The following is a 26,867-nucleotide window of genomic DNA, read 5'->3' as shown; positions in this document are numbered from 1 at the left end:
CCCTCCGCTACAAACACAACAACACTCACAATAAAATATATCGTGATCATCTGATATGTCCACTGTCTGAGAGCGTGACGACTGAGAGCCGATTCGGACAGACTGGTCATCTGAGAGTGAATGTCCACTGTCATCCACCTGCAACCCTCCGCTACAAACACAACAACACGTCAGTATAAATTATTCGTGATCATGATATTTTCTGAGAGCCGATTCGGACAGACTGGTCATCTGAGAGTGAATGTCCACTGTCATCCACCTGCAACCCTCCGCTACAAACACACAACAACACATCAGTATAAATTATTCGTGATCATGATATTTTCTGAGAGCCGATTCGGACAGACTGGTCATCTGAGAGTGAATGTCCACTGTCATCCACCTGCAACCCTCCGCTACAAACACACAACAACACATCAGTATAAATTATTCGTGATCATGATATTTTCTGAGAGCCGATTCGGACAGACTGGTCATCTGAGAGTGAATGTCCACTGTCATCCACCTGCAACCCTCCGCTACAAACCAAACACAACAACACATCAGTATAAATTATTCGTGATCATGATATTTTCTGAGAGCCGATTCGGACAGACTGGTCATCTGAGAGTGAATGTCCACTGTCATCCACCTGCAACCCTCCGCTACAAACCAAACACAACAACACATCAGTATAAATTATTCGTGATCATGATATTTTCTGAGAGCCGATTCGGACAGACTGGTCATCTGAGAGTGAATGTCCACTGTCATCCACCTTCAACCCTCCGCTACAAACCAAACACAACAACACATCAGTATAAATTATTCGTGATCGTGATATTTTCTGAGAGCCGATTCGGACAGACTCTGGTCATCTGAGAGTGAATGTCCACCGTCATCCACCTTCAACCCTCCGCTACAAACCAAACACAACAACACATCAGTATAAATTATTCGTGATCGTGATATTTTCTGAGAGCCGATTCGGACAGACTCTGGTCATCTGAGAGTGAATGTCCACCGTCATCCACCTTCAACCCTCCGCTACAAACACAACAACACATCAGTATAAATTATTCGTGATCATGATATTTTCTGAGAGCCGATTCGGACAGACTCTGGTCATCTGAGAGTGAATGTCCACCGTCATCCACCTTCAACCCTCCGCTACAAACACAACAACACATCAGTATAAATTATTCGTGATCATGATATTTTCTGAGAGCCGATTCGGACAGACTCTGGTCATCTGAGAGTGAATGTCCACCGTCATCCACCTGCAACCCTCCGCTACAAACCAAACACAACAACACATCAGTATAAATTATTCGTGATCATGATATTTTCTGAGAGCCGATTCGGACAGACTCTGGTCATCTGAGAGTGAATGTCCACCGTCATCCACCTTCAACCCTCCGCTACAAACACAACAACACATCAGTATAAATTATTCGTGATCATGATATTTTCTGAGAGCCGATTCGGACAGACTCTGGTCATCTGAGAGTGAATGTCCACCGTCATCCACCTGCAACCCTCCGCTACAAACCAAACACAACAACACATCAGTATAAATTATTCGTGATCATGATATTTTCTGAGAGCCGATTCGGACAGACTGGTCATCTGAGAGTGAATGTCCACTGTCATCCACCTGCAACCCTCCGCTACAAACACAACAACACATCAGTATAAATTATTCGTGATCATGATATTTTCTGAGAGCCGATTCGGACAGACTCTGGTCATCTGAGAGTGAATGTCCACTGTCATCCACCTGCAACCCTCCGCTACAAACCAAACACAACAACACATCAGTATAAATTATTCGTGATCATGATATTTTCTGAGAGCCGATTCGGACAGACTGGTCATCTGAGAGTGAATGTCCACTGTCATCCACCTGCAACCCTCCGCTACAAACCAAACACAACAACACATCAGTATAAATTATTCGTGATCATGATATTTTCTGAGAGCCGATTCGGACAGACTCTGGTCATCTGAGAGTGAATGTCCACTGTCATCCACCTGCAACCCTCCGCTACAAACCAAACACAACAACACATCAGTATAAATTATTCGTGATCATGATATTTTCTGAGAGCCGATTCGGACAGACTCTGGTCATCTGAGAGTGAATGTCCACTGTCATCCACCTGCAACCCTCCGCTACAAACCAAACACAACAACACATCAGTATAAATTATTCGTGATCATGATATTTTCTGAGAGCCGATTCGGACAGACCTGGTCATCTGAGAGTGAATGTCCACTGTCATCCACCTGCAACCCTCCGCTACAAACAAACACAACAACACATCAGTATAAATTATTCGTGATCATGATATTTTCTGAGAGCCGATTCGGACAGACCTGGTCATCTGAGAGTGAATGTCCACTGTCATCCACCTGCAACCCTCCGCTACAAACCAAACACAACAACACATCAGTATAAATTATTCGCGATCGTGATATTTTCTGAGAGCCGATTCGGACAGACTCTGGTCATCTGAGAGTGAATGTCCACCGTCATCCACCTTCAACCCTCCGATACAAACACAACAAATCAGTCTAAATTATTCGTGATCGTGATATTTTCTGAGAGCCAACTCCGGGAGACTCTGGCCATCTGAGAGTGAATGTCCACCGTCATCCACCTTCAACCCTCCGCTACAAACACAACAACTCGTCAGTCTAAATTATTCGTGATCGTGATATTTTCTGAGAGCCAATTCGGACAGACTCTGGTCATCTGAGAGTGAATGTCCACCGTCATCCACCTTCAACCCTCCGCTACAAACACAACAACACGTCAGTCTAAATTATTCGTGATCGTGATATTTTCTGAGAGCCGATTCGGACAGACTCTGGTCATCTGAGAGTGAATGTCCACCGTCATCCACCTTCAACCCTCCGCTACAAACCAAACACAACAACACATCAGTATAAATTATTCGTGATCATGATATTTTCTGAGAGCCGATTCGGACAGACTCTGGTCATCTGAGAGTGAATGTCCACCGTCATCCACCTTCAACCCTCCGCTACAAACACAACAACACATCAGTATAAATTATTCGTGATCATGATATTTTCTGAGAGCCGATTCGGACAGACTCTGGTCATCTGAGAGTGAATGTCCACCGTCATCCACCTGCAACCCTCCGCTACAAACCAAACACAACAACACATCAGTATAAATTATTCGTGATCATGATATTTTCTGAGAGCCGATTCGGACAGACTGGTCATCTGAGAGTGAATGTCCACTGTCATCCACCTGCAACCCTCCGCTACAAACCAAACACAACAACACATCAGTATAAATTATTCGTGATCATGATATTTTCTGAGAGCCGATTCGGACAGACTGGTCATCTGAGAGTGAATGTCCACTGTCATCCACCTGCAACCCTCCGCTACAAACCAAACACAACAACACATCAGTATAAATTATTCGTGATCATGATATTTTCTGAGAGCCGATTCGGACAGACTGGTCATCTGAGAGTGAATGTCCACTGTCATCCACCTGCAACCCTCCGCTACAAACACACAACAACACATCAGTATAAATTATTCGTGATCATGATATTTTCTGAGAGCCGATTCGGACAGACTGGTCATCTGAGAGTGAATGTCCACTGTCATCCACCTGCAACCCTCCGCTACAAACACAACACATCAGTATAAATTATTCGTGATCATGATATTTTCTGAGAGCCGATTCGGACAGACTCTGGTCATCTGAGAGTGAATGTCCACTGTCATCCACCTGCAACCCTCCGCTACAAACACAACACACATCAGTATAAATTATTCGCGATCGTGATATTTTCTGAGAGCCGATTCGGACAGACTCTGGTCATCTGAGAGTGAATGTCCACCGTCATCCCCTTCAACCCTCCGATACAAACACAACAAATCAGTCTAAATTATTCGTGATCGTGATATTTTCTGAGAGCCAACTCCGGGAGACTCTGGCCATCTGAGAGTGAATGTCCACCGTCATCCACCTTCAACCCTCCGCTACAAACACAACAACTCGTCAGTCTAAATTATTCGTGATCGTGATATTTTCTGAGAGCCAATTCGGACAGACTCTGGTCATCTGAGAGTGAATGTCCACCGTCATCCACCTTCAACCCTCCGCTACAAACACAACAACACGTCAGTCTAAATTATTCGTGATCGTGATATTTTCTGAGAGCCAACTCCGAGAGACTCTGGTCATCTGAGAGTGAATGTCCACCGTCATCTACCTTCAACCCTCCGCTACAAACACAACAACACATCAGTATAAATTATTCGTGATCGTGATATTTTCTGAGAGCCAACTCCGAGAGACTCTGGTCATCTGAGAGTGAATGTCCACCGTCATCCACCTGCAACCCTAGATTACGAACACAAAAACACACTAGTCTACATTATTCGTGATCGCAGTATCTTTTGTAAGGAAACTCCGAGAGACTCTGGTCACCTGGGAGCAACGAATGGTTTTTTTTTTAAACTAAAAGAGTAATTATAAAAGTGAAAAACATTTTTTACAACATTAAAAGCCTTATTATGTAGAAATGGTTCATATTAAAATGTCAGTATATTGCTGAACATGATAGTATTTTTAGGAATTTACACATTCTTAATAAAATGACTTTGATGATCGTGAACAAAACTATTTAAACGACTATCTCCCTGTTTTACCATAATCTATAAGTATGAATTAATAGGCTACATTTCTCAAAATATGTTTTCATATTTACAATTAATATTATTACGCTGTTTTAAAACTTTTTTTAAATGAAACTTATGAATAAGTTTTAGCACTACATATTTCTATTGAACGAATGTTTTTCGTTTAACTGAACATCAATACATTAAAATAAATTGTTATAACATAAAATATTATAATTATTTTCCTTGCAATACATGCCATATATGCTACATATTTTTATCTTTAAATTTAATAATTTAAATCTGTACGCACTGAACGTGGGGACTTTACATATGTTACAAAATCTCCATGTTTCAAGTCAAATTGATGTTTCCACCAATTATTATTATTAAATATCAGCATAAATAAAAATTCTCACAAAGTCGTAATCAACCAACAGCACACCTGAAGTATATAGTCACACGCAGACAATAACGACAAAAGGCAGAATTAGATCGTAACAAGTCCATTCGCTTCATTCATAGCACGGCACAATTGAACATTATTAGCTACACATATAACATAGTAATAAGTTGCGGAATAAGATCGTAACAAGTCCATTCGCTTCATTCATAGCACGGAACAATTAAACATTATTAGCTACACATATAACATAGTAATAAGTTGCAGAATAAGATCGTAACAAGTCCATTCGCTTCATTCATAGCACGGCACAATTGAACATTATTAGCTACACATATAACATAGTAATAAGTTGCGGAATAAGATCGTAACAAGTCCATTCGCTTCATTCATAGCACGGAACAATTGAACATTATTAGCTACACATATAACATAGTAATAATTGCAGAATAAGATCGTAACAAGTCCATTCGCTTCATTTATAGCACGGCACAAGTGAACATTATTAGCTACACATATAACAAAGTAATAAGTTGCAGAATAAGATCGTAACAAGTCCATTCGCTTCATTCATAGCACGGAACAATTGAACATTATTAGCTACACATATAACATAGTAATAAGTTGCAGAATAAGATCGTAACAATTCCATTCGCTTCATTCATAGCACGGTACAATTGAACATTATTAGCTACACATATAACATAGTAATAAGTTGCAGAATAAGATCGTAACAAGTCCATTCGCTTCATTCATAGCACGGCATAATTGAACATTATTAGCTACACATATAACATAGTAATAAGTTGCAGAATAAGATCGTAACAAGTCCATTCGCTTCATTCATAGCACGGCACAATTGAACATTATTAGCTACACATATAACATAGTAATAAGTTGCGGAATAAGATCGTAACAAGTCCATTCGCTTCATTCATTAGGCACGGCACAATTGAACTTTAGTTAGCTACACATTATTACATAGTAATAAGTTGGAGAATAAGCTCGTAAACACAGTCCATTCGCTTCATTCATAGACGGGCCACAATTGAACATTTTTAGCTACACATATAACATAGTAATAAGTTGCGGAATAAGATCGTAACAAGTCATTCGCTTCATTCATGCCACGGCACAAGTGAACATTATTAGCTACACATATAACATAGTAATAAAGTTTCGGAATAAAGATCGTACAAGTCCATTCGCTTCAATTCATAGCACGCACAATTGAACATTATTAGCTACACATACTAAAAACATAGTAATAAGTTGCGGAAATAAGAATCCGTAACCAAGTCCATTAGCTTCATTAATAGCAACGGCCAATGAACTTAGTTAGCTACAACATTATACATAGTAATAGTTGGAGAATAAGATCGTGTTAACAAGTCATTCGCTTCATTATAGCACGGAACAATTTAAACATATTAGCTACACATATATACATAGTAATAAGTTGCGGAATGTAAGATTTCGTAAACAAGTCATTCGCTTCATTTCATAGCACGGAAAACAATATATTAAACATTTATTAGCTACACATATAACATAGTAATAAGTTGCGGAATAAGATCGTAACAAAGTCCATTTCGACTTCTATTCATAGCTCGGGCACATATTGAATCATTATTAGCTACACATATAACACATAGTAATTAAGTTGCGGGGAATAAGATCGTAAAACAAGTCAATTCGTTCATTCATAGCACGGAACAATTAAACATTATTGCTACACATATTATAAACATAGAGTAATTAAGTTGCGGAATAAGATCGTAACAAGTCCATTCGCTTCATTCATAGCACGGCGACAATTGAACATTATTTAGCTACAGCATTTATAACTAGTAATAAGTTGCAGAATTAAGAGCGTAAACAAGTCCATTCGGGCTTCATTCATAGCACGGAAACAATTAAACCTTATTAGCTACACATATAACATAGTAATAAGTTGGCGGAAATAAGATCGTAACAAGTCCATTTCGCTTCATTCATTAGCACCAGGCACAATTGAACATTATTTAGCTACACATATAACATAGTAATAAGTTGCAGAATAAGATCGTAACAAGTCCATTCGCTTCATTCATAGTGCACGGAACAATTGTACATTATTAGCGTACACATATAAACATAGTAATAAGTTGCAGAATAAGATCGTAACAAGTCCATTTCGCTTCATTCATAGCACGGAAACAATTAAAACATTATTAGCTTACAAATATAAACATAGTAATAAGTTGCGGAAGAAGGATAAGATCGTAAACAAGGTCCATTCGCTTCATTTCCATAGCACCGGGCCACAATTGGAACATTATTAGCTACACATATTATAAAAATAGTAATAAGTTGCAGAATAAGATTCGTAACAAATCCCAATCGGTTCCATTCATAGCACACGGCTACAATTGAACAGTATTAAGCTACACATATAACATTGTAGATTAAGTTGGGAGAATAAGAATCGTAAACAAAGTCCATTCGCTTCATTCATAGCACGGGAAACAATATTAAAACATTATATAGCTACACATATAACAATAGGCAATTAAGTTGCGGAATAAGATCGTAAAACAAGTTCCATTCGCTTCATGCATAGCACGGAACAATTAAACATTATTAGCCTACACATATAACATAGTAATAAGTTGCGGAATAATAAGATCGTAACAAGTCCATTTAGCTTTCCATTTCATAGCACGGCACAATTGAACATTATTAGCTACACTAGTATAAACATAGTAATAAACGTTGCGGAATTAAGATCGATAACCAAGTCAAATTCGCTTCATTCATAGCACGGAAACAATTAAAACATTATTTAGCTACACATATAAACATTTAGTAATAAGTTTGCGGAATAAGATCGTAACATAGTCCATTCGCTTCATTCATAGCACGGGCACAATTGAACATTTATTAGCTACACATATAAACATAGTAATATAGTGTGCAGACCAGTAATAAGGATTCGTAACAAGTCCATTCGCTTCATTTCATAGCACGGAACAATTTAAAACATTATTAGCTACACATATACACATAGTAATAAGTTGCGGAATAAGATCGAACAAGTCCATTCGCTTCATTCATAGCACGGGCACAAAATTGATACATTATTAGCTACCCACATATAACATAGTAATTAAAGTTGCAGAATAAGATCGTAAACAAGAGTCCATTCGCTTCATTCATAGCACGGAACAATTTGAAAACATTAATTATGCTACACAGTATAAACCATAGTAATATGTTGCAGAATAAGATCGTCAAACAAGTCCATTCGCTTCATTCTAGCACGGAACAATTAAACATTATTAGCTACACATATAAACATAGTAATAAGTTGCGGAATAAATAAGAATTCGTACACAAGTCCATTCGCTTTCATTTCATAGCACGGCCACAAATTGAACATTATTAGCTACACAATATTATTAAAATCGTAATAAAGTTGCTGAATAAGTCGTAAACAAATCGTATCGCTTCATTCATAGCACGGCACATATTGAACATTTAATTAGCTACACCTATATAACATAGTAAATAAGTTGGAGAATAAGTATGATCGTAACAATGTCCATTCGCTTCAATTCTTAGCACGGAACAATTTGAACATTATTAGCATACACCACTATAACATTTAGTAATAAGTTGCAGAATAAGGATACGTACAAGTCCATTCGCTTCATTCATAGCACTGGCACCAATTGAACATTATTAGCTACCACATATAACATAGGTAATTAAGTTTGCGGAATAAGATCGTAACAAGTCCATTCGCTTCATTCATAGCACGGCACCATTTGAACATTATTTAGAACTAACACATTATAAACATAGTAATAAGTTGGTGCATAAGATCGTAAACAAAGTACATTCGCTTCATTCATAGCACGGCACAATTGAACATTATTAGCTACACATTACTAACATAGTAATAAGTTGCGGAATAAGATCGTAACAAGTCCATTCGCTTCATTTCATAGCACGGCACAATTGAAAACTTTATTAGCGTACACATATCATAACATAGTAATATAGTAGCAGAATTAAGATCGTAACCAAATCCAATCGCTTCATTCATAGCACGGTACAATTGAAACGATTATTAGCTACACATATATAACATAGTAATTAAGTTGGAGAATTAAAGATGGTTAAACAAGTCCATTCGCTTCAATTCATAGCACGGCCACAATTGAACATTATTTAGCTACACAAATTAACATAGTAATTAAGTTGGAGAATAAGATTCGTAACAAGTCCAATTCGCTTCATTTTCATAGCACGGCCACAATTGATACATTTATTAGCTACACATATAAACATAGTAATAAGTATGCAGAATAAGATCACGTAACAAGTCCCAATTTCGCTCATTCAATTCATAGCACGGCACAAATTGAACATTATTAGCTACACATTATAACATAGTAATAAGTTGCGGAATAAGATCGTAATCAAAGTCCATTCGCTTCATTTCATAGCAACGGCACATTTTGTAACTCATTTTTTAGCTACACATATAACATAGTTAATTAAGTTGGAGAATAAGATCATAACAAGTTCCATTCGCTTCATTCATAGCACGGCACAATTGAAACATTATTTAGCGTAACACATACTACAACTAGTAATAAGTTGCGGAATAAGGATCGTAACAAGTCCATTCGCTTCATTCATAGCACGGCACAATTGAACTTTATTAGCTACACATATACACATAGTGAAATTAAGTTGGCAGAATAAGATCGTACAACGTCCATTCGCTTCATTCATAGCACGGGCACAATTTGAACATTATTAGCTATAAATATAACATTAGTAATAAGTTGGAGAATAAGATCGTAAACAAGTCCATTCGATTCATTCATTAGCATCGGAACATTAATTAAAACATTCATTAGCTACAAAAAAACATATAACATAGTACTAAGGTTGCGGAACATAAGATCGTAACAAGGTCCATTCAGCTCTTCATTCATAGCACGGGCCACAATTGAACATTATTAGCTACACATATAACATAGCTAACTAAGTCGGCGGAATAAGATTCGTAAACAAGTTACATTCGCTTCAATTCATAGCACGGCACAATTGAAACTTTATTAGCTACTCATATAACATTGTAAATAAGTGTGCAGGAATAAGAATTCGTAACAAGTCCATTCGCTTCATTCTTAGCCCGGCACAATTGAACATTATTAGCTACAAATATAACATAGTAATAAGTTGGAGAATAAGATCTCGTAAACAAGTCCCATTCGCCTTCATTAAATAGCACGGAACAATTTAATCATTATTGAGCTACACATATAACATAGTAATATGTTGAGGAATAAGATCGTAAACAAAGTCCATTCCCTTCATTCATAGACACGGAGACAATTAAAACAATTATTAGCTACACATATAACATACGTATAAATAAGTTGCGGAAATAAAGATCGTACACAGAACGATTCGCTTCAATTCATAGCACGGAACAATTAAAACATTATTAGTACAAGCATATAACATAGTAATAAAGCTTGGCAGAATAAGATCGTAAAACAAGTCCATTCGCTTCATTCATTAGCACGGAATAACAATTGAACATTTATTAGCTACACATATTAACATAGTAATAAGTTGCAGAATAAGATCGTAACAAGTCCATTCGCTTCATTCATAGCACGGCACAATTGAACATTATTAGCTACACATATAACATAGTAATAAGTTGCAGAATAAGATCGTAACAAGTCCATTCGCTTCATTCATAGCACGGCACAATTGAACATTATTAGCTACACATATAACATAGTAATAAGTTGCGGAATAAGATCGTAACAAGTCCATTCGCTTCATTCATAGCACGGAACAATTGAACATTATTAGCTACACATATAACATAGTAATAAGTTGCAGAATAAGATCGTAACAATTCCATTCGCTTCATTCATAGCACGGTACAATTGAACATTATTAGCTACACATATAACATAGTAATAAGTTGCAGAATAAGATCGTAACAAGTCCATTCGCTTCATTCATAGCACGGCACAATTGAACATTATTAGCTACACATATAACATAGTAATAAGTTGCAGAATAAGATCGTAACAATTCCATTCGCTTCATTCATAGCACGGTACAATTGAACATTATTAGCTACACATATAACATAGTAATAAGTTGCAGAATAAGATCGTAACAAGTCCATTCGCTTCATTCATAGCACGGCACAATTGAACATTATTAGCTACACATATAACATAGTAATAAGTCGCGGAATTAGATCGTACCAGGTTCAGAATTCAGTTGTTTAGTCCCGTTTCATTAAGATGGAGAGATGCTCGAGATCAGGATGTACGTTACAGGGTTTACATACTGTACTGTCTTGTCTGTATCACAGAAGAAAACAAAACAGAAATCATGACAGTAATAGCAATAGGCGAGGGGTGTTCTAAATGACGCTAAAGAAATGTATAAACCCACGCGGGTCCAGGCCTATGCATACTATGAATGAATTACAAATTACAATTAATAACTTCAGTGACCTGTTAACATTTTAAATGTTATTACTCATCAGTGTCGGGACAGAGTTCATGACCACAGTTGTAGTAATGCCCTCAAAATATAGTAACAAATCAATACATATAGTAAAAAAAAAATATAGTATAAATTTAAGTCACTGTTTGTGTTGGTCTGTTTGTGTATCGATATTTCTTACACTACTCAACGGATTTTGATACGGTGTTCACTGTCGGCTTCGTTATGAACTGGGGCAGATTCCTAGGTACATTTATATTTCAATCATATAAAGTAGAGAAATGTTTGTATAATATTGCAATTGAAAATTTTGAGGTAATTCATTTTTATTACTAACTCAATCTTACAAAATAATGTACTGTAATAAAAATAATGAATTGTACATTTAAAAAGTCTACAAAAAGTCCGAGGTGGAAAATATTTATCTGCAATTAATTAATAACCCACAATAACCATTTTTCTCTTTCAAAGTTTACATTTTTATTAGCCGAAACTATTTAGATCAATGAAGTGTCAATATCAATGTAATACATAAAGATTAGGTCAAATTACTCTTTGAGCAAATAATTTTGATCAATATTTTGGTAGATAGGTATTACGTTTAGAAGGCCACGATTTATACGTACAGAACATAATGTACAGAACATACGTACAGAACATACTGTACAGAACATACTGTAGAGAACATACGTACAGAACATACTGTACAGAACATACTGTAGAGAACATACGTACAGAACATACTGTACAGAACATACTGTAGAGAACATACGTACAGAACATACGTACAGAACATACTGTACAGAACATACGTACAGAACATACTGTACAGAACATACGTACAGAACATACTGTAGAGAACATACTGTACAGAACATACTGTAGAGAACATACTGTACAGAACATACGTACAGAACATACTGTACAGAACATACTGTAGAGAACATACTGTAGAGAACATACTGTAGAGAACATACGTACAGAACATACTGTACAGAACATACTGTAGAGAACATACGTACAGAACATACTGTACAGAACATACGTACAGAACATACTGTACTCTGATTGTGGACCGAGCATCATCATACAATACTTCATTGCGAAATATTATCCAAGATGAACTAATCTTTAACTTTAGAGTTAAGTAAACCCGATTAGTAGAGTTACAAGCTTAGTACACTTTGAGATCTCTCAAATTTAACAGTTATTGTTATTTTATTGTTGTAACATAACAAAGAAATACGTTTTATTTTCATAAATTGAAATCCTAGAGTGGCAACAAGGCAAACTCAACATTTGGGCGTCAGAAATATACTTCTGGTTTCACTCGAACCAGCAATTGTCACACACGTGCAAAGCCTACAGAACTGCAGGCGAATGCTAGTAGAATTAATAAATATGTTGAATTAACAATGGGATTTGGTTGCTAGAATTTTATGTTGGCCTTTGAGGATAAATTATTCTACATATCTAATTTGTGTTATTGATTTGCAATCCTTCTTTTGCATTTATATAATTTCACCCTTTGATTCAAAATTTAAAATTTCTAAAATTTTGCCAAGCCCTTCACAATAATGGTTTGATGTTCAGCAAAATTAGATTTCATACTAATTTGATAGTTTGACTTTTTACCTTTATACGTAGATTTAAAACTTGAACGGTTTGACCTAATGTAATAATTGAAACACCAATTAAGTTTTAATTCATAGATTCGTGAGTTATTGAAATTGGTCCAATTGTCGTTTAGAATTTTGATAACTTTGAAACTGTTGTTTATAGTTATGTGACACACTGTATGTTTTTGGGCTTAATGTATATAGTGTTGTGTTGTATGGAACACAAATAAACCGCTTGGTTTCCTTTTGATATAATTAATGTTAATTTTGTTTTGATTTAAAAATATTAAAATTTATGGAAATGTATTTATTAAATTAATAAACTCCTAACGTTCGGACCACACAAAATCGACATCAGTAAGTACGGGTACAAGTAGTAAGTAAGCACACACCAACATATACAATACCTCACCTCAATAACACTTCAGTCGTCGGTCTCAGTTTCTCGGACATTCTGTACAACCCCTAACGTTCGGATCACACACAATCGACATCAGTAAGTACGGGTACAAGTAGTAAGTAAGCACACACCAACATATACAATACCTCACCTCAATAACACTTCAGTCGTCGGTCTCAGTTTCTCGGACATTCTGTACAACTGTATACAGTAAGTACGGGTACAAGTAGTAAGTAAGCACACACCAACATATACAATACCTCACCTCAATAACACTTCAGTCGTCGGTCTCAGTTTCTCGGACATTCTGTACAACTGTATACAGTAAGTACGGGTACAAGTAGTAAGTAAGCACACACCAACAATTACAATACCTCACCTCAATAACACTTCAGTCGTCGGTCTCAGTTTCTCGGACATTCTGTACAACTGTATACAGTAAGTACGGGTACAAGTAGTAAGTAAGCACACACCAACATATACAATACCTCACCTCAATAACACTTCAGTCGTCGGTCTCAGTTTCTCGGACATTCTGTACAAACTGTATACAGTAAGTACGGGTACAAGTAGTAAGTAAGCACACACCAACATATACAATACCTCACCTCAATAACACTTCAGTCGTCGGTCTCAGTTTCTCGGACATTCTGTACAACTGTATACAGTAAGTACGGGTACCAGTAGTAAGTAAGCACACACCAACATATACAATACCTCACCTCAATAACACTTCAGTCGTCGGTCTCAGTTTCTCGGACATTCTGTACAACTGTATACAGTAAGTACGGGTACCAGTAGTAAGTAAGCACACACCAACATATACAATACCTCACCTCAATAACACTTCAGTCGTCGGTCTCAGTTTCTCGGACATTCTGTACAACTGTATACAGTAAGTACGGGTACCAGTAGTAAGTAAGCACACACCAACATATACAATACCTCACCTCAATAACACTTCAGTCGTCGGTCTCAGTTTCTCGGACATTCTGTACAACTGTATAAGAGGCGAACTCGAGTAGAGGAACCGACAGATAGTAGAACCGACCGGCAAATGTTCACAACAATCGCAAACCTGTCCTCACTCAGGCACAGACTGGCAGGGGCAGAGGTCACCATTGCGTACGTAGTGGAATATTTACATGTACATGTATCGACACGTTATCATTTCTAACTGAACAGAAACAGCAACCATTAAAATAGCGAAATTAATTTAAATTGTAATGGTATCAACATATGCCCAGACAAACCGGTAGCGATATCTATACGTGAAGCCGACAACTACTACTGAGCGGTCGACAGCTCTGCCATCCGCGCTCCCAGCGGCACTCTCTGCAACTACACGAGCACGGAGCTGTCTGGAGAATCGTATAAGCTGAGTGGTACATACGGCGCACTATATACAGCATTTCACGTACGTTTTTATTGAATAGTTTCCACGGTTTCGGTAACATTGGAACTATTTTTGAACAATCTCGAAAGTCGAATTTAATAGCTTTCTTAGTGTGGTGTACTAAGATAGGGTCCTATGATATTTTTAAAACGGGATCAGCCATAGATAATAAATGCACCCTATTTCAGTGTCCATGATTAAAAGGGCGAGAAATTAAACAAAATTGTGAGTGATTCTTATTTCAGCTTATGCACTTCTAGTTCAAATAAATTTTATTTTAAAGGCAAAATTGGCTATTTTGACGATTTTCTGTCATAAAAATTGAATATAGTAGCTTTGCGATTCCACTTACTACAATCACGGAGTCACTTCGCTCGCTTACATCCTAAAATTGTAGTCACAGAGCGAATGGTTTTTTGAGTAAAGCCATGCCCAGTCCCTCCGACTTTATTTCAACTACTGTAAATATGCCGTCCCATAATGTTTGGAGACATTACCTTACATGTACACATTTCCAATTTAGTTTATTAGATTAAATCTATAATGTACTATATGGTTTAGCGTGTCGCTTTCATATTGAAACAAGAAGTGTTGTTACTTTTGTTATGCTTACACTCTACAAAATTATAAAACAATTTACAATAGTGCTTAAATAAATTAAACGAATGGCCGTGCTGTCATAATACAATTTTTACACAGAATTATTTAACATTTAACAGGCTCTTTCGATTGATAAAACACAACTTTAAAGATCAAGATGGGATATTCTGCTGCTTTAAAGGCCGGTGGGGTGTAGCCAGGAGAGATGTTAGAAATACGAATACGCCTATATTCGTTCCAGGGGCCCTAAGAATGTTCGTGTACAATTTCAGTACAATCGGTTGAATAGTTTAAGCGCGAAAGCAAAACAAACAAACAAAGGTATTTTCGCATTTATATTATTAATAGGATGTTCTCCCATTCTACAAAGGAACATAAAACCTCAACATCCTACCACAACATAAACTCACCCCCGGTTAACTACTAATACTATCAACATTATTCCTATTAAACAGTTCAATTATAAAAGGACGAAACACTAATCTTTCCCAAGGAATTTTATCATGTGAATTGAAAATACTTCACATAAACTCACCCCCGGTTAACTACTAATACTATCAACATTATTCCTATTAAACAGTTCAATTATAAAAGGACGAAACACTAATCTTTCCCAAGGAATTTTATCATGTGAATTGAAAATACTTCACATAAACTCACCCCCGGTTAACTACTAATACTATCAACATTATTCCTATTAAACAGTTCAATTATAAAAGGACGAAACACTAATCTTTCCCAAGGAATTTTATCATGTGAATTGAAAATACTTCACATAAACTCACCCCCGGTTAACTACTAATACTATCAACATTATTCCTATTAAACAGTTCAATTATAAAAGGACGAAACACTAATCTTTCCCAAGGAATTTTATCATGTGAATTGAAAATACTTCACATAAACTCACCCCCGGTTAACTACTAATACTATCAACATTATTCCTATTAAACAGTTCAATTATAAAAGGACGAAACACTAATCTTTCCCAAGGAATTTTATCATGTGAATTGAAAATACTTCACATAAACTCACCCCCGGTTAACTACTAATACTATCAACATTATTCCTATTAAACAGTTCAATTATAAAAGGACGAAACACTAATCTTTCCCAAGGAATTTTATCATGTGAATTGAAAATACTTCACATAAACTCACCCCCGGTTAACTACTAATACTATCAACATTATTCCTATTAAACAGTTCAATTATAAAAGGACGAAACACTAATCTTTCCCAAGGAATTTTATCATGTGAATTGAAAATACTTCACATAAACTCACCCCCGGTTAACTACTAATACTATCAACATTATTCCTATTAAACAGTTCAATTATAAAAGGACGAAACACTAATCTTTCCCAAGGAATTTTATCATGTGAATTGAAAATACTTCACATAAACTCACCCCCGGTTAACTACTAATACTATCAACATTATTCCTATTAAACAGTTCAATTATAAAAGGACGAAACACTAATCTTTCCCAAGGAATTTTATCATGTGAATTGAAAATACTTCACAAAAACGAACAATACTCTCTACTGATAGGGGCTGGGGAGGGGAGATTTACAATATTGCCACCGACCTTTAAGACGTTTGAAACAATAATGAATAATTTGAATTTTGTTTAAAAACAATACATAGTGTCCGTCAATAGGCAACTTTGATGTATCCACGAACTCAAGTCCTCCACATCCTCCCCAGAACAAAAATACAGGGTGTATCAAAAAGAATCATCCGATTTGGCATGTCTATATTTCGAACAGTAGTAAACATATACAATTACTAATTCTTTAGCTGAAAGGGAAACTCAAAAAGTTTTTTTTTCATACCTTTTCAAAGGTGTTCAATATGTCCGGTGACCTTGGAGGCCAGAAATGTAAGGATGCGTCAGTATCTGCAGTCTGTATCCTTTTATGCGTAATCGTCGACGCAATACACGCCAGACGGACATAGGAGGCATGTTGAGCTGTCGAGCAGCGTGGCGAACAGATTTCTGAGGGCTGCGTGTGAAACAATGGCGGACGCGCTCCACGTCTTCATCGGACACTCTGGGACGGCCCAGTGACTTGCCTTTACACAGACAACCTGTTTCTTAAAATTGTGCATACCATCGTCTAATGCTCTGTGATGTTGGAGGAACAACACCATACTTATTAAGAAAGTCACGCTGAACAGTTATTACAAAGTAATGTATGATGTAGAGGATGTTTCATAGACTATGGTGAAAAAGGGTAATGCGTAAAGTATGATGTAGAGGATGTTTCGTAGACTATGGTGTAAAAGGGTAATGCGTAAAGTATGATGTAGAGGATGTTTCGTAGACTATGGTGTAAAAGGATAATGCGTAAAGTATGATGTAGAGGATGTTTCGTAGACTATGGTGTAAAAGGGTAATGCGTAAAGTATGATGTAGATGATATTTCATAGAGTATGGTGTAAAGGGTCATGCGGAAAGTATGATGTAGATGATGTTTCATAGAGTATGGTGTAAAAGGGTAATGCTTAAAGCATGATGTAGAGGATGTTTCATAGAGTATGGTGTAAAGGGTAATGCTTAAAGTATGATGTAGAGGATGTTTCGTAGAGTATGGTGTAAAGGGTAATGCGTAAAGTATGATGTAGAGGATGTTTCGTAGACTATGGTGTAAAAGGGTAATGCGTAAAGTATGATGTAGAGGATGTTTCGTAGACTATGGTGTAAAAGGATAATGCGTAAAGTATGATGTAGAGGATGTTTCGTAGACTATGGTGTAAAAGGGTAATGCGTAAAGTATGATGTAGATGATGTTTCATAGAGTATGGTGTAAAAGGGTAATGCGTAAAGTATGATGTAGAGGATGTTTCATAGAGTATGGTGTAAAAGGGTAATGCTTAAAGCATGATGTAGAGGATGTTTCATAGAGTATGGTGTAAAGGGTAATGCGTAAAGTATGATGTAGAGGATGTTTCGTAGACTATGGTGTAAAAGGGTAATGCGTAAAGTATGATGTAGATGATATTTCATAGAGTATGGTGTAAAGGGTAATGCGGAAAGTATGATGTAGAGGATGTTTCATAGAGTATGGTGTAAAAGGGTAATGCGTAAAGTATGATGTAGAGGATGTTTCATAGAGTATGGTGTAAAGGGTAATGCGTAAAGTATGATGTAGAGGATGTTTCATAGAGTATGGTGTAAAGGGTAATGCGTAAAGTATGATGTAGAGGATGTTTCATAGAGTATGGTGTAAAGGGTAATGCGTAAAGTATGATGTAGATGATGTTTCATAGAGTATGGTGTAAAGGGTAATGCGTAAAGTATGATGTAGAGGATGTTTCGCCGCAACTAATCATAACAAATGGAAGTCCATGTTACACCGAGGGTCAAGTGGAATGATAGTATTAGTAAACAATGATCGAATGCTGGTGGCTTACCTCATTCCGCCCCCTCACCCCTCAACAGAGGAACGGACACTGCAGTGTAACTGTACAGTGTATAGGTGTGTGTTGGGAGAGCCTTGGTTCTGGCCGAGGCCCTGCCCCACATTGAGCCGAACTCTGACTAACCCCGCCCAGCTGACTCAGTCTGCCCCCGCCACCCCTCAACAGAGGAACGGACACTGCAGTGTAACTGTACAGTGTATAGGTGTGTGTTGGGAGAGCCTTGGTTCTGGCCGAGGCCCTGCCCCACATTGAGCCGAACTCTGACTAACCCCGCCCAGCTGACTCAGTCTGCCCCCGCCACCCCTCAACAGAGGAACGGATACTGCAGTGTAACTGTACAGTGTATAGGTGTGTGTTGGGAGAGCCTTGGATCGCCCTTCGCCTTGGCTCTGGCCGCGGCCCTGCCCCACATTGAGCCGAACTCTGACTAACCCCGCCCAGCTGACTCAGTCTGCCCCCTCACCCCTCAACAGAGGAACGGACACTGCAGTGTAACTGTACAGTGTATAGGTGTGTGTTGGGAGAGCCTTGGATCGCCCTTCGCCTTGGCTCTGGCCGCGGCCCTGCCCCACATTGAGCCGAACTCTGACTAACCCCGCCCAGCTGACTCAGTCTGCCCCCGCCACCCCTTAACAGAGGAACGGATACTGCAGTGTAACTGTACAGTGTATAGGTGTGTGTTGGGAGAGCCTTGGATCGCCCTTCGCCTTGGCTCTGGCCGCGGCCCTGCCCCACATTGAGCCGAACTCTGACTAACCCCGCCCAGCTGACTCAGTCTGCCCCCGCCACCCTCCACAGTTTAAACTAAGTTATGTACCATAGACCCTAAATTAGTATATTTGATATCTAGATCTGAACTCAATAGCATTATAACAGGGAATATATATATATATATATATATATATATATATATATATATATATATATATATATATATATATATAGAGCGCATTGTGTAAGATTATTGTTCCAGTAAACATCAATATAGGGATCATATAGATGTAAGACATATACAACTAGTTTTAAAGCTTTCAACACAGTTCAAGCTTACGCTTTTACTAGTTTACCAGTTTCCTAAAAGAAATTTTCTTGGATTTTGCATAAAATCCGACGTTTTTGAAGAATGGGTAGAGTGAGTTGTCAGGTTTGAAAAGAAGCTTGTTAACAACATTTATTCCAATTTTTTTTGGCACTTTGGGCTGGAGCGCAATATAGGTTTTGTTCCTGTTCCCACATCCACAAGCAAGTATCATTTACACATATTGTTTGTTTTATGTCTCACCGTTCCTCAGCCTTGAACCCAATTGCAACTTCTTGAATTGTACCTTATTTACCCTCCGCCACATTCTGTTGTTTATTCTTTGTAGAACAATTAGGGGAGAATAAATGTACCCAACAACCAATTAATTAAAATAAAATATCTATACCAGTACTGACGTATTGAACCATATAGGGCGTATTGAACAATTCGACAGGTCAAAGTGCATATCATACAGCAAAATAAGTACATGTTATTTTATAAAATATCATAACGATGAAAATCTAAATATTTTTACAAGTAAAAATTGTGTTTCTAAATTTTCACATTACTGCTTAAAAATTTAAAAATGTATATTTTTTTAAATATAACATTTGATCGTTTTAGTATAACAATTTTTAGGAATTTGAAAATATAATTTTAGCAATGAACGCCGAGAAACACACACACACACACACACCCACACACACACGCGCGCGCGCGCGCACACACACACACACACACACACACACACACACACACACACACACACACACACACAAACACACGTGTATATATATTTTATATATATATATATATAAAACATTAAACTATTTAAATTGTTATTTTGTGTTATAACATATTTAACAACTGTGCATAAATATTATTAATAAGAACCTGCAACATTTTCGTCATATTCATAAATAACAATACTATATTTATTCATCGGGAATTGCAGAAAAAAGATTACAGATAAAAATTAATCAGTACATTGTCAACAAACAATGTTATAAACAGTACACTGATAGTTACAAAGACGTGAAAAATAAGCAAAAATAAACCTCCCCGGCGGGGAATCGAACCCCGGTCTCCCGCGTGACAGGCGGGGATACTGACCACTATACTACCGAGGACTTGGTACTAAGAGAGGCTCAGAAAGCAATGTAGAAATCAACGAGGTTTTATGTAATATTTAATTATTACAATCGCGATGTTCTTCTTACACAGTTCTAACGAATCAGCTGTTCTGGCACCCACCTTGATGTTTTCATCCCATATGAATAAAAGTACTTTTACCGCCTTATTTTTGGAGGCAGAAAAATTATGGGAGATGTCTCATGATGCACGCTTTTTAGTTTTCTAAATAGTTTATTCGTTGGTTATTCAGAAAACACAGCTCGATAATTTCAATATTGAACCATTTAAATAATATATATGAAAAAACTATAAGCTTTTGGATGCGGATAGTTTACTAAATAGTTTATTCGTTGGTTATTCAGAAAACACAGCTCGCATAATTTCAATATTGTCCATTTAAATGATATATATGAAAAACTACAAGCTTTTGGATGCGGATAGTTTCTAAATAGTTTATTCGTTGGTTATTCAGAAAAACACAGCTCGATAATTTCAATATTGAACCATTTAAATAATATATATGAAAAACTATAAGCTTTTGGGATGCGGATAGTTTCTAAATAGTTTATTCGTTGGTTATTCAGAAAAACACAGCTCGATAATTTCAATATTGAACCATTTTAAATGATATATATGAAAAACTACAAAGCTTTTGGATGCGGATAGTTTCTAAATAGTTTATTTCGTTGGTTATTCAGAAAACACAGCTCGATAATTTCAATATTGAACCATTTATAATGATATATATGAAAAACTACAAGCTTTTGGGATGCGGATAGTTTCTAAATAGTTTATTCGTGGTTATTCAGAAACACAGCTCGATAATTTCAATTTTTATTGAACCATTTAAATGATATATATGAAAAACTACAAGCTTTTGGATGCGGATAGTTTCTAAATAGTTTATTCGTTGGTTTATTCAGAAAACACAGCTCGATAATTTCAATATTGAACCATTTAAAATGATATATATGAAAAACTACAAGCTTTTTGGATGCGGATAGTTTCTAAATAGTTTATTCGTTGGTTATTCAGAAAACACAGCTCGATGAATTTCAATATTGAAACCATTACATGATATATATGAAAAACTACAAGCTTTGGATGCGGATAGTTTCTAAATAGTTTTATTCGTTGGTTATTCAGAAAAACACAGCTCGATAATTTCAATATTGAAACCATTTTAAATGATATTATATGAAAAATACAAGCTTTTGGGATGCGGATAGTTTCTAAATAGTTTATTCGTTGGTTATTCAGAAAACACAGCTCGGATAATTTCAATATTGAACCATACCCCCCACCCCCCCCCCCCCCATGATATATATGAAAAACTACAAGCTTTTGGATGCGGATAGTTTCTAATAGTTTATTTCGTTGGTTATTCAGAAAACACAGCTCGATAATTTCAATATTGAACCATTTAAATGATATATATGAAAAACTACAAAGCTTTTGGATGCGGATAGTTTCTAAATAGTTTATTCGTTGGTTATTCAGAAAACACAGCTCGATAATTTCAATATTGAACCATTTTAAATGGATATATATGAAAAACTACAAGCTTTTGGATGCGGAATAGTTTCTAAATAGTTTATTCGTTGGTTTATTCAGAAAACACAGCTCGATAATTTCAATATTGAACATTTAAATGATATATATGAAAAACTACAAGCTTTTGGATGCGGATAGTTTCTAAATAGTTTATTCGTTGGTTATTCAGAAAACACAGCTCGATTAATTTCAATATTGAACCATTTAAATGATTATATGAAAAACTAACAGGCTTTTGGATGCGGATAGTTTCTAAATAGTTTATTTGTTGGTTATTCAGAAAAACACAGCTCGATAATTTCCAATATTGAACCATTTAAATGATATATATGAAAAAACTACAAGCTTTTGGATGCGGAGAGTTTCTAAATAGTTTATTCGTTGGTTATTCAGAAAACACAGCTCGATAATTTCAATATTGAACCATTTAATGATATATATGAAAAACTACAAAGCTTTTGGATGCGGATAGTTTCTAAATAGTTTATTCGTTGGTTATTCAGAAAACACAGCTCGGATAATTTCAATATTGAACCATTTAAATGATATATATGAAAAAACTACAAGCTGTTGGATGCGGATAGTTTCTAAATAGTTTATTCGTTGGTTATTCAGAAAACACAGCTCGATAATTTCAATATTGAACCATTTAAATGATATATATGAAAAACTATAAGCTTTTGGATGCGGATAGTTTCTAAATAGTTTATTCGTTGGTTATTCAGAAAAACAGCTCGATAATTTCAATATTGAACCATTTTAAATGATATATATGAAAAACTACAAGCTGTTGGATGCGGATAGTTTCTAAATAGTTTATTCGTTGGTTATTCAGAAAAACACAGCTCGATAATTTCAATATTGAACCATTTAAATGATATATATGAAAAAACTACAAGCTGTTGGATGCGGATAGTTTCTAAATAGTTTATTCGTTTGGTTATTCAGAAAACACAGCTCGATAATTTCAATATTGAACCATTTAAATGATATATATGAAAAAACTACAAGCTGTTGGATGCGGATAGTATTTCTAAATAGTTTATTCGTTGGTTCTTCAGATTCAGAAAACACAGCTCGATAATTTCAATATTGAACCATTTAATGATATATATGAAAAAACTACAAAGCTTTTGGATGCGGATTAGTTCTAAATAGTTTATTCGTTGGTTATTCAGAAAACACAGCTCGATTAATTTCAATATTGAACCATTTAAATGATATATATGAAAAAAACTACAAGCTGTTGGATGCGGATAGTTTCTAAATAGTTTATTCGTTGGTTATTCAGAAAACACAGCTCGATAATTTCCAATATTGAACCATTTAAATGATATATATGAAAAAAACTATAAGCTTTTGGATGCGGATTAGTTTCTAAATAGTTTATTCGTTGGTTTATTCAGGAAAAACACAGCTCGATAATTTCAATATTGAACCATTTAAATGATATATATGAAAAACTACAAGCTGTTGGATGCGGATAGTTTCTAAATAGTTTATTCGTTGGTTATTCAGAAAACACAGCTCGATAATTTCAATATTGAACCATTTAAATGATATATATGAAAAACTACAAGCTTTTGGATGCGGATTATTGTGAATGAGATTCAGGATGAGATTTCTTGCATAACAAAACAATAAACAATAAACAATACGGGAACTCATTCCACCACATCCAGTTCTTACCTCTATTTACTGAGTAAACACATTCAATTGAACCTTTCATACAAGGTGTCCAAAATGTCCAGGGACGGTAAATATGTTTGGAAAGATTTAAGGTACCGCTTCAAAACTTCGTGCAGAGTTACTGGACACACAAATCTAATTTAACACATAGAAGGAGGACGGCGCACAAAGAGTCAGAAGAAAATCTTAAACGTAACCATAGGTCGGTATGTACGTTAAAATTTAGATCTTTATTAATAGAGTACAATGACACAAACCCAATCTCAAACGGACACAGAGCTGGAAATGGCAGAAGTTCAGTTTATTCACAAGAAAAGATTAGAGCCACTGAAAATTGTTGAATCCCATAACAATGAAACAATCACCACAGTTACTCCAAGTGGCCGTCTTTGTTTGACGAGTTACTAAGATGCCTGTACTGCCTCCTTCCAAACAAGTACTTTCTGCACTGTTCCTGTGTCTCATTTCTCCCAAATCTTGTGGGTTTCCATTATACACTTTTTTTTAGATAACCCAAGAAAAAGTCCGAAGGGGATAAATCGGAGAAAGGAGCGCGTCTTTCGATCGCACCTCTACTCCCGATCCATCTTTCGGGGAATATAACATCCAGGTGGGGGAACTTAAGATTCAGATGGGGGAACATAACATACAGGTGGGGGAACATGACATCCAGGTGGGGTACATGATATCCAGGTGGGCGAACATAACATTCAGCTGAGGAAACATAACATCCAGGTGGAGGAACATGACATTCAGGTGAGGAAACATAACATCTAGGTGAGAGGAACATGACATTCAGATGGGGAACATAACATCCAGGTGAGGAAACATAACATCTAGGTGGAGGAACATGACATTCAGGTAGGGAACATAACATCCAGATGGAGGAAAATGACATTCAGGTGGGGAACATAACATCCAGGTGAGAAAACATGACATCCAGGTGGGGAAACATGATATTCAGGTGGAGAACTAACATCCAGGTGGAGGAACATGATATTCAGGTGGAGAACATAACATCCAGGTGAGGAAACATAACATCTAGGTGGAGGAACATGACATTCAGGTAGGGAACATAACATCCAGATGGAGGAACATGACATTCAGGTGGGGAAAAATGATATTCAGGTGGAGAACATAACATCCAGGTGGAGGAACATGATATTCAGGTGGAGAACATAACATCCAGGTGAGAACCATGATATTCAGGTGGAGAACATAACATCCAGGTGGAGAAACATTACATTAAGGTGGGGAACATAACATCCAGGTGGAGAAACATGACATTCAGTTGGGGAACATAACATCCAGGTGGAGGAACATGACATCCAGGTGGGGAACATAACATCCAGGTGGAGGAACATTGTATTATAGGGGTGCTCCGTCATGTTGACCAAGTTTTTACCAAATATATTTTGAAGTGTTGGTGTTATACGATATCGTAGGATGTCAAGGTAGGAAACTCTGGCTAAATTCCCATCGATAAAAATCAGTGCCACAATTCGCCCACGTACTATGCCGGCCGAGACAATCAACTTATGTGGATATCGCGTGTGATCTTCTATCATCCAGTAAGGATTATTATGCCTCATGTACCGGCAGTTGTGTTTGTTGACATTTCCGTTTAAACGTAATGTAGTCTCGTCCGAAAATACAATGTTATTTAGGATTACTTGTTAGGTGTCCAACTTGTTCATCATAATTTCACAAAACTCAAGACGCCTGTCAAAATCGACTTCGTTCAGTTCGTGATTCGATATAAATTTGTATGGCTTGAGGCCAGTTTTATCCAGCCTTTTGCACAGAGAGAGCTTTTAGACGTACTGCGATTGTCTACAGCCGATCTGAGCGTTCATGAGGATTTTCAGTGAGTGTACTCGAATCCTCATTTGTTGCACTTGGGTGGACAACAACTTGTAGGAGGATCAGTGACAATTTCTTGAGTTACAACATCGTTATGTCCCCTCAACGGTTGATCTCGACACTGGGTTTCGGTTAGGAAATGAATCATTAGATGTGTTTGGGACTGGGCAGTAAGAGCCTGTAAGTGCTCACAACCACGAATCTTTAATATGGTAACTCTAGTTCACTAGGCGCCACAACTAAGCCAAGCAAAAGCGAAGTTTTTCCAACTCAAAACTAATGAAGTGAAAAACTGGAAGCGACTGTCACTTCCAAAAACACAATGTCATACTGTATATTTTAAGTTCTGGAAGAATTTAATATCGCATCACAAAAATACAGAGCAATAATTGCTTAGTTGTACTGAGCGCTAACCACATATTGTCAATACTTGCAGAGGGTAAAACCTCATCTCCTGCTAACCAGCTATACTGCAGCGTATGGACCTACACTGTAATAGATGTATAAGATATTATTTATTCCTGAGCGCTAACCACATATTGCCAATACTTGCAGAGTGTAAAA

The 26,867-nt window shown here is 36.6% G+C and overlaps 1 protein-coding gene and 1 non-coding gene across 7 annotated transcripts in view; both read right to left on the bottom strand.

The window, feature by feature from the left end:
• The window catches only part of LOC124363252 (NAD kinase-like), a 203,231-nt gene that overhangs the window by 120,197 nt on the left and 56,167 nt on the right, over positions 1–26,867 (bottom strand). The window contains exon 1 of one of the 6 annotated variants that reach the window (XM_046818444.1): positions 14,569–14,876. The exons of 2 other annotated variants lie outside the window; for them this stretch is intronic. In XM_046818444.1, coding sequence (XP_046674400.1) covers positions 14,569–14,609 — 41 coding nt within the window. In that variant the 5' untranslated portion in view covers positions 14,610–14,876. Of the gene's footprint in view, positions 1–13,630; positions 13,689–13,769; positions 13,826–14,568; positions 14,877–26,867 lie in introns of those variants that run through there. 3 more of the 6 variants (XM_046818451.1, XM_046818452.1, XM_046818449.1) reach the window with 3 other exon arrangements.
• Positions 21,122–21,193, bottom strand: Trnad-guc. Its single transcript has one exon. It is a non-coding gene; the product is annotated as a tRNA-Asp (tRNA).

The sequence above is a fragment of the Homalodisca vitripennis genome, chromosome 5 (genome assembly GCF_021130785.1).
Source record: "Homalodisca vitripennis isolate AUS2020 chromosome 5, UT_GWSS_2.1, whole genome shotgun sequence".
Lineage (NCBI taxonomy): Eukaryota > Metazoa > Arthropoda > Insecta > Hemiptera > Cicadellidae > Homalodisca > Homalodisca vitripennis.
This window is presented reverse-complemented; position numbering and strand designations above follow the sequence as displayed.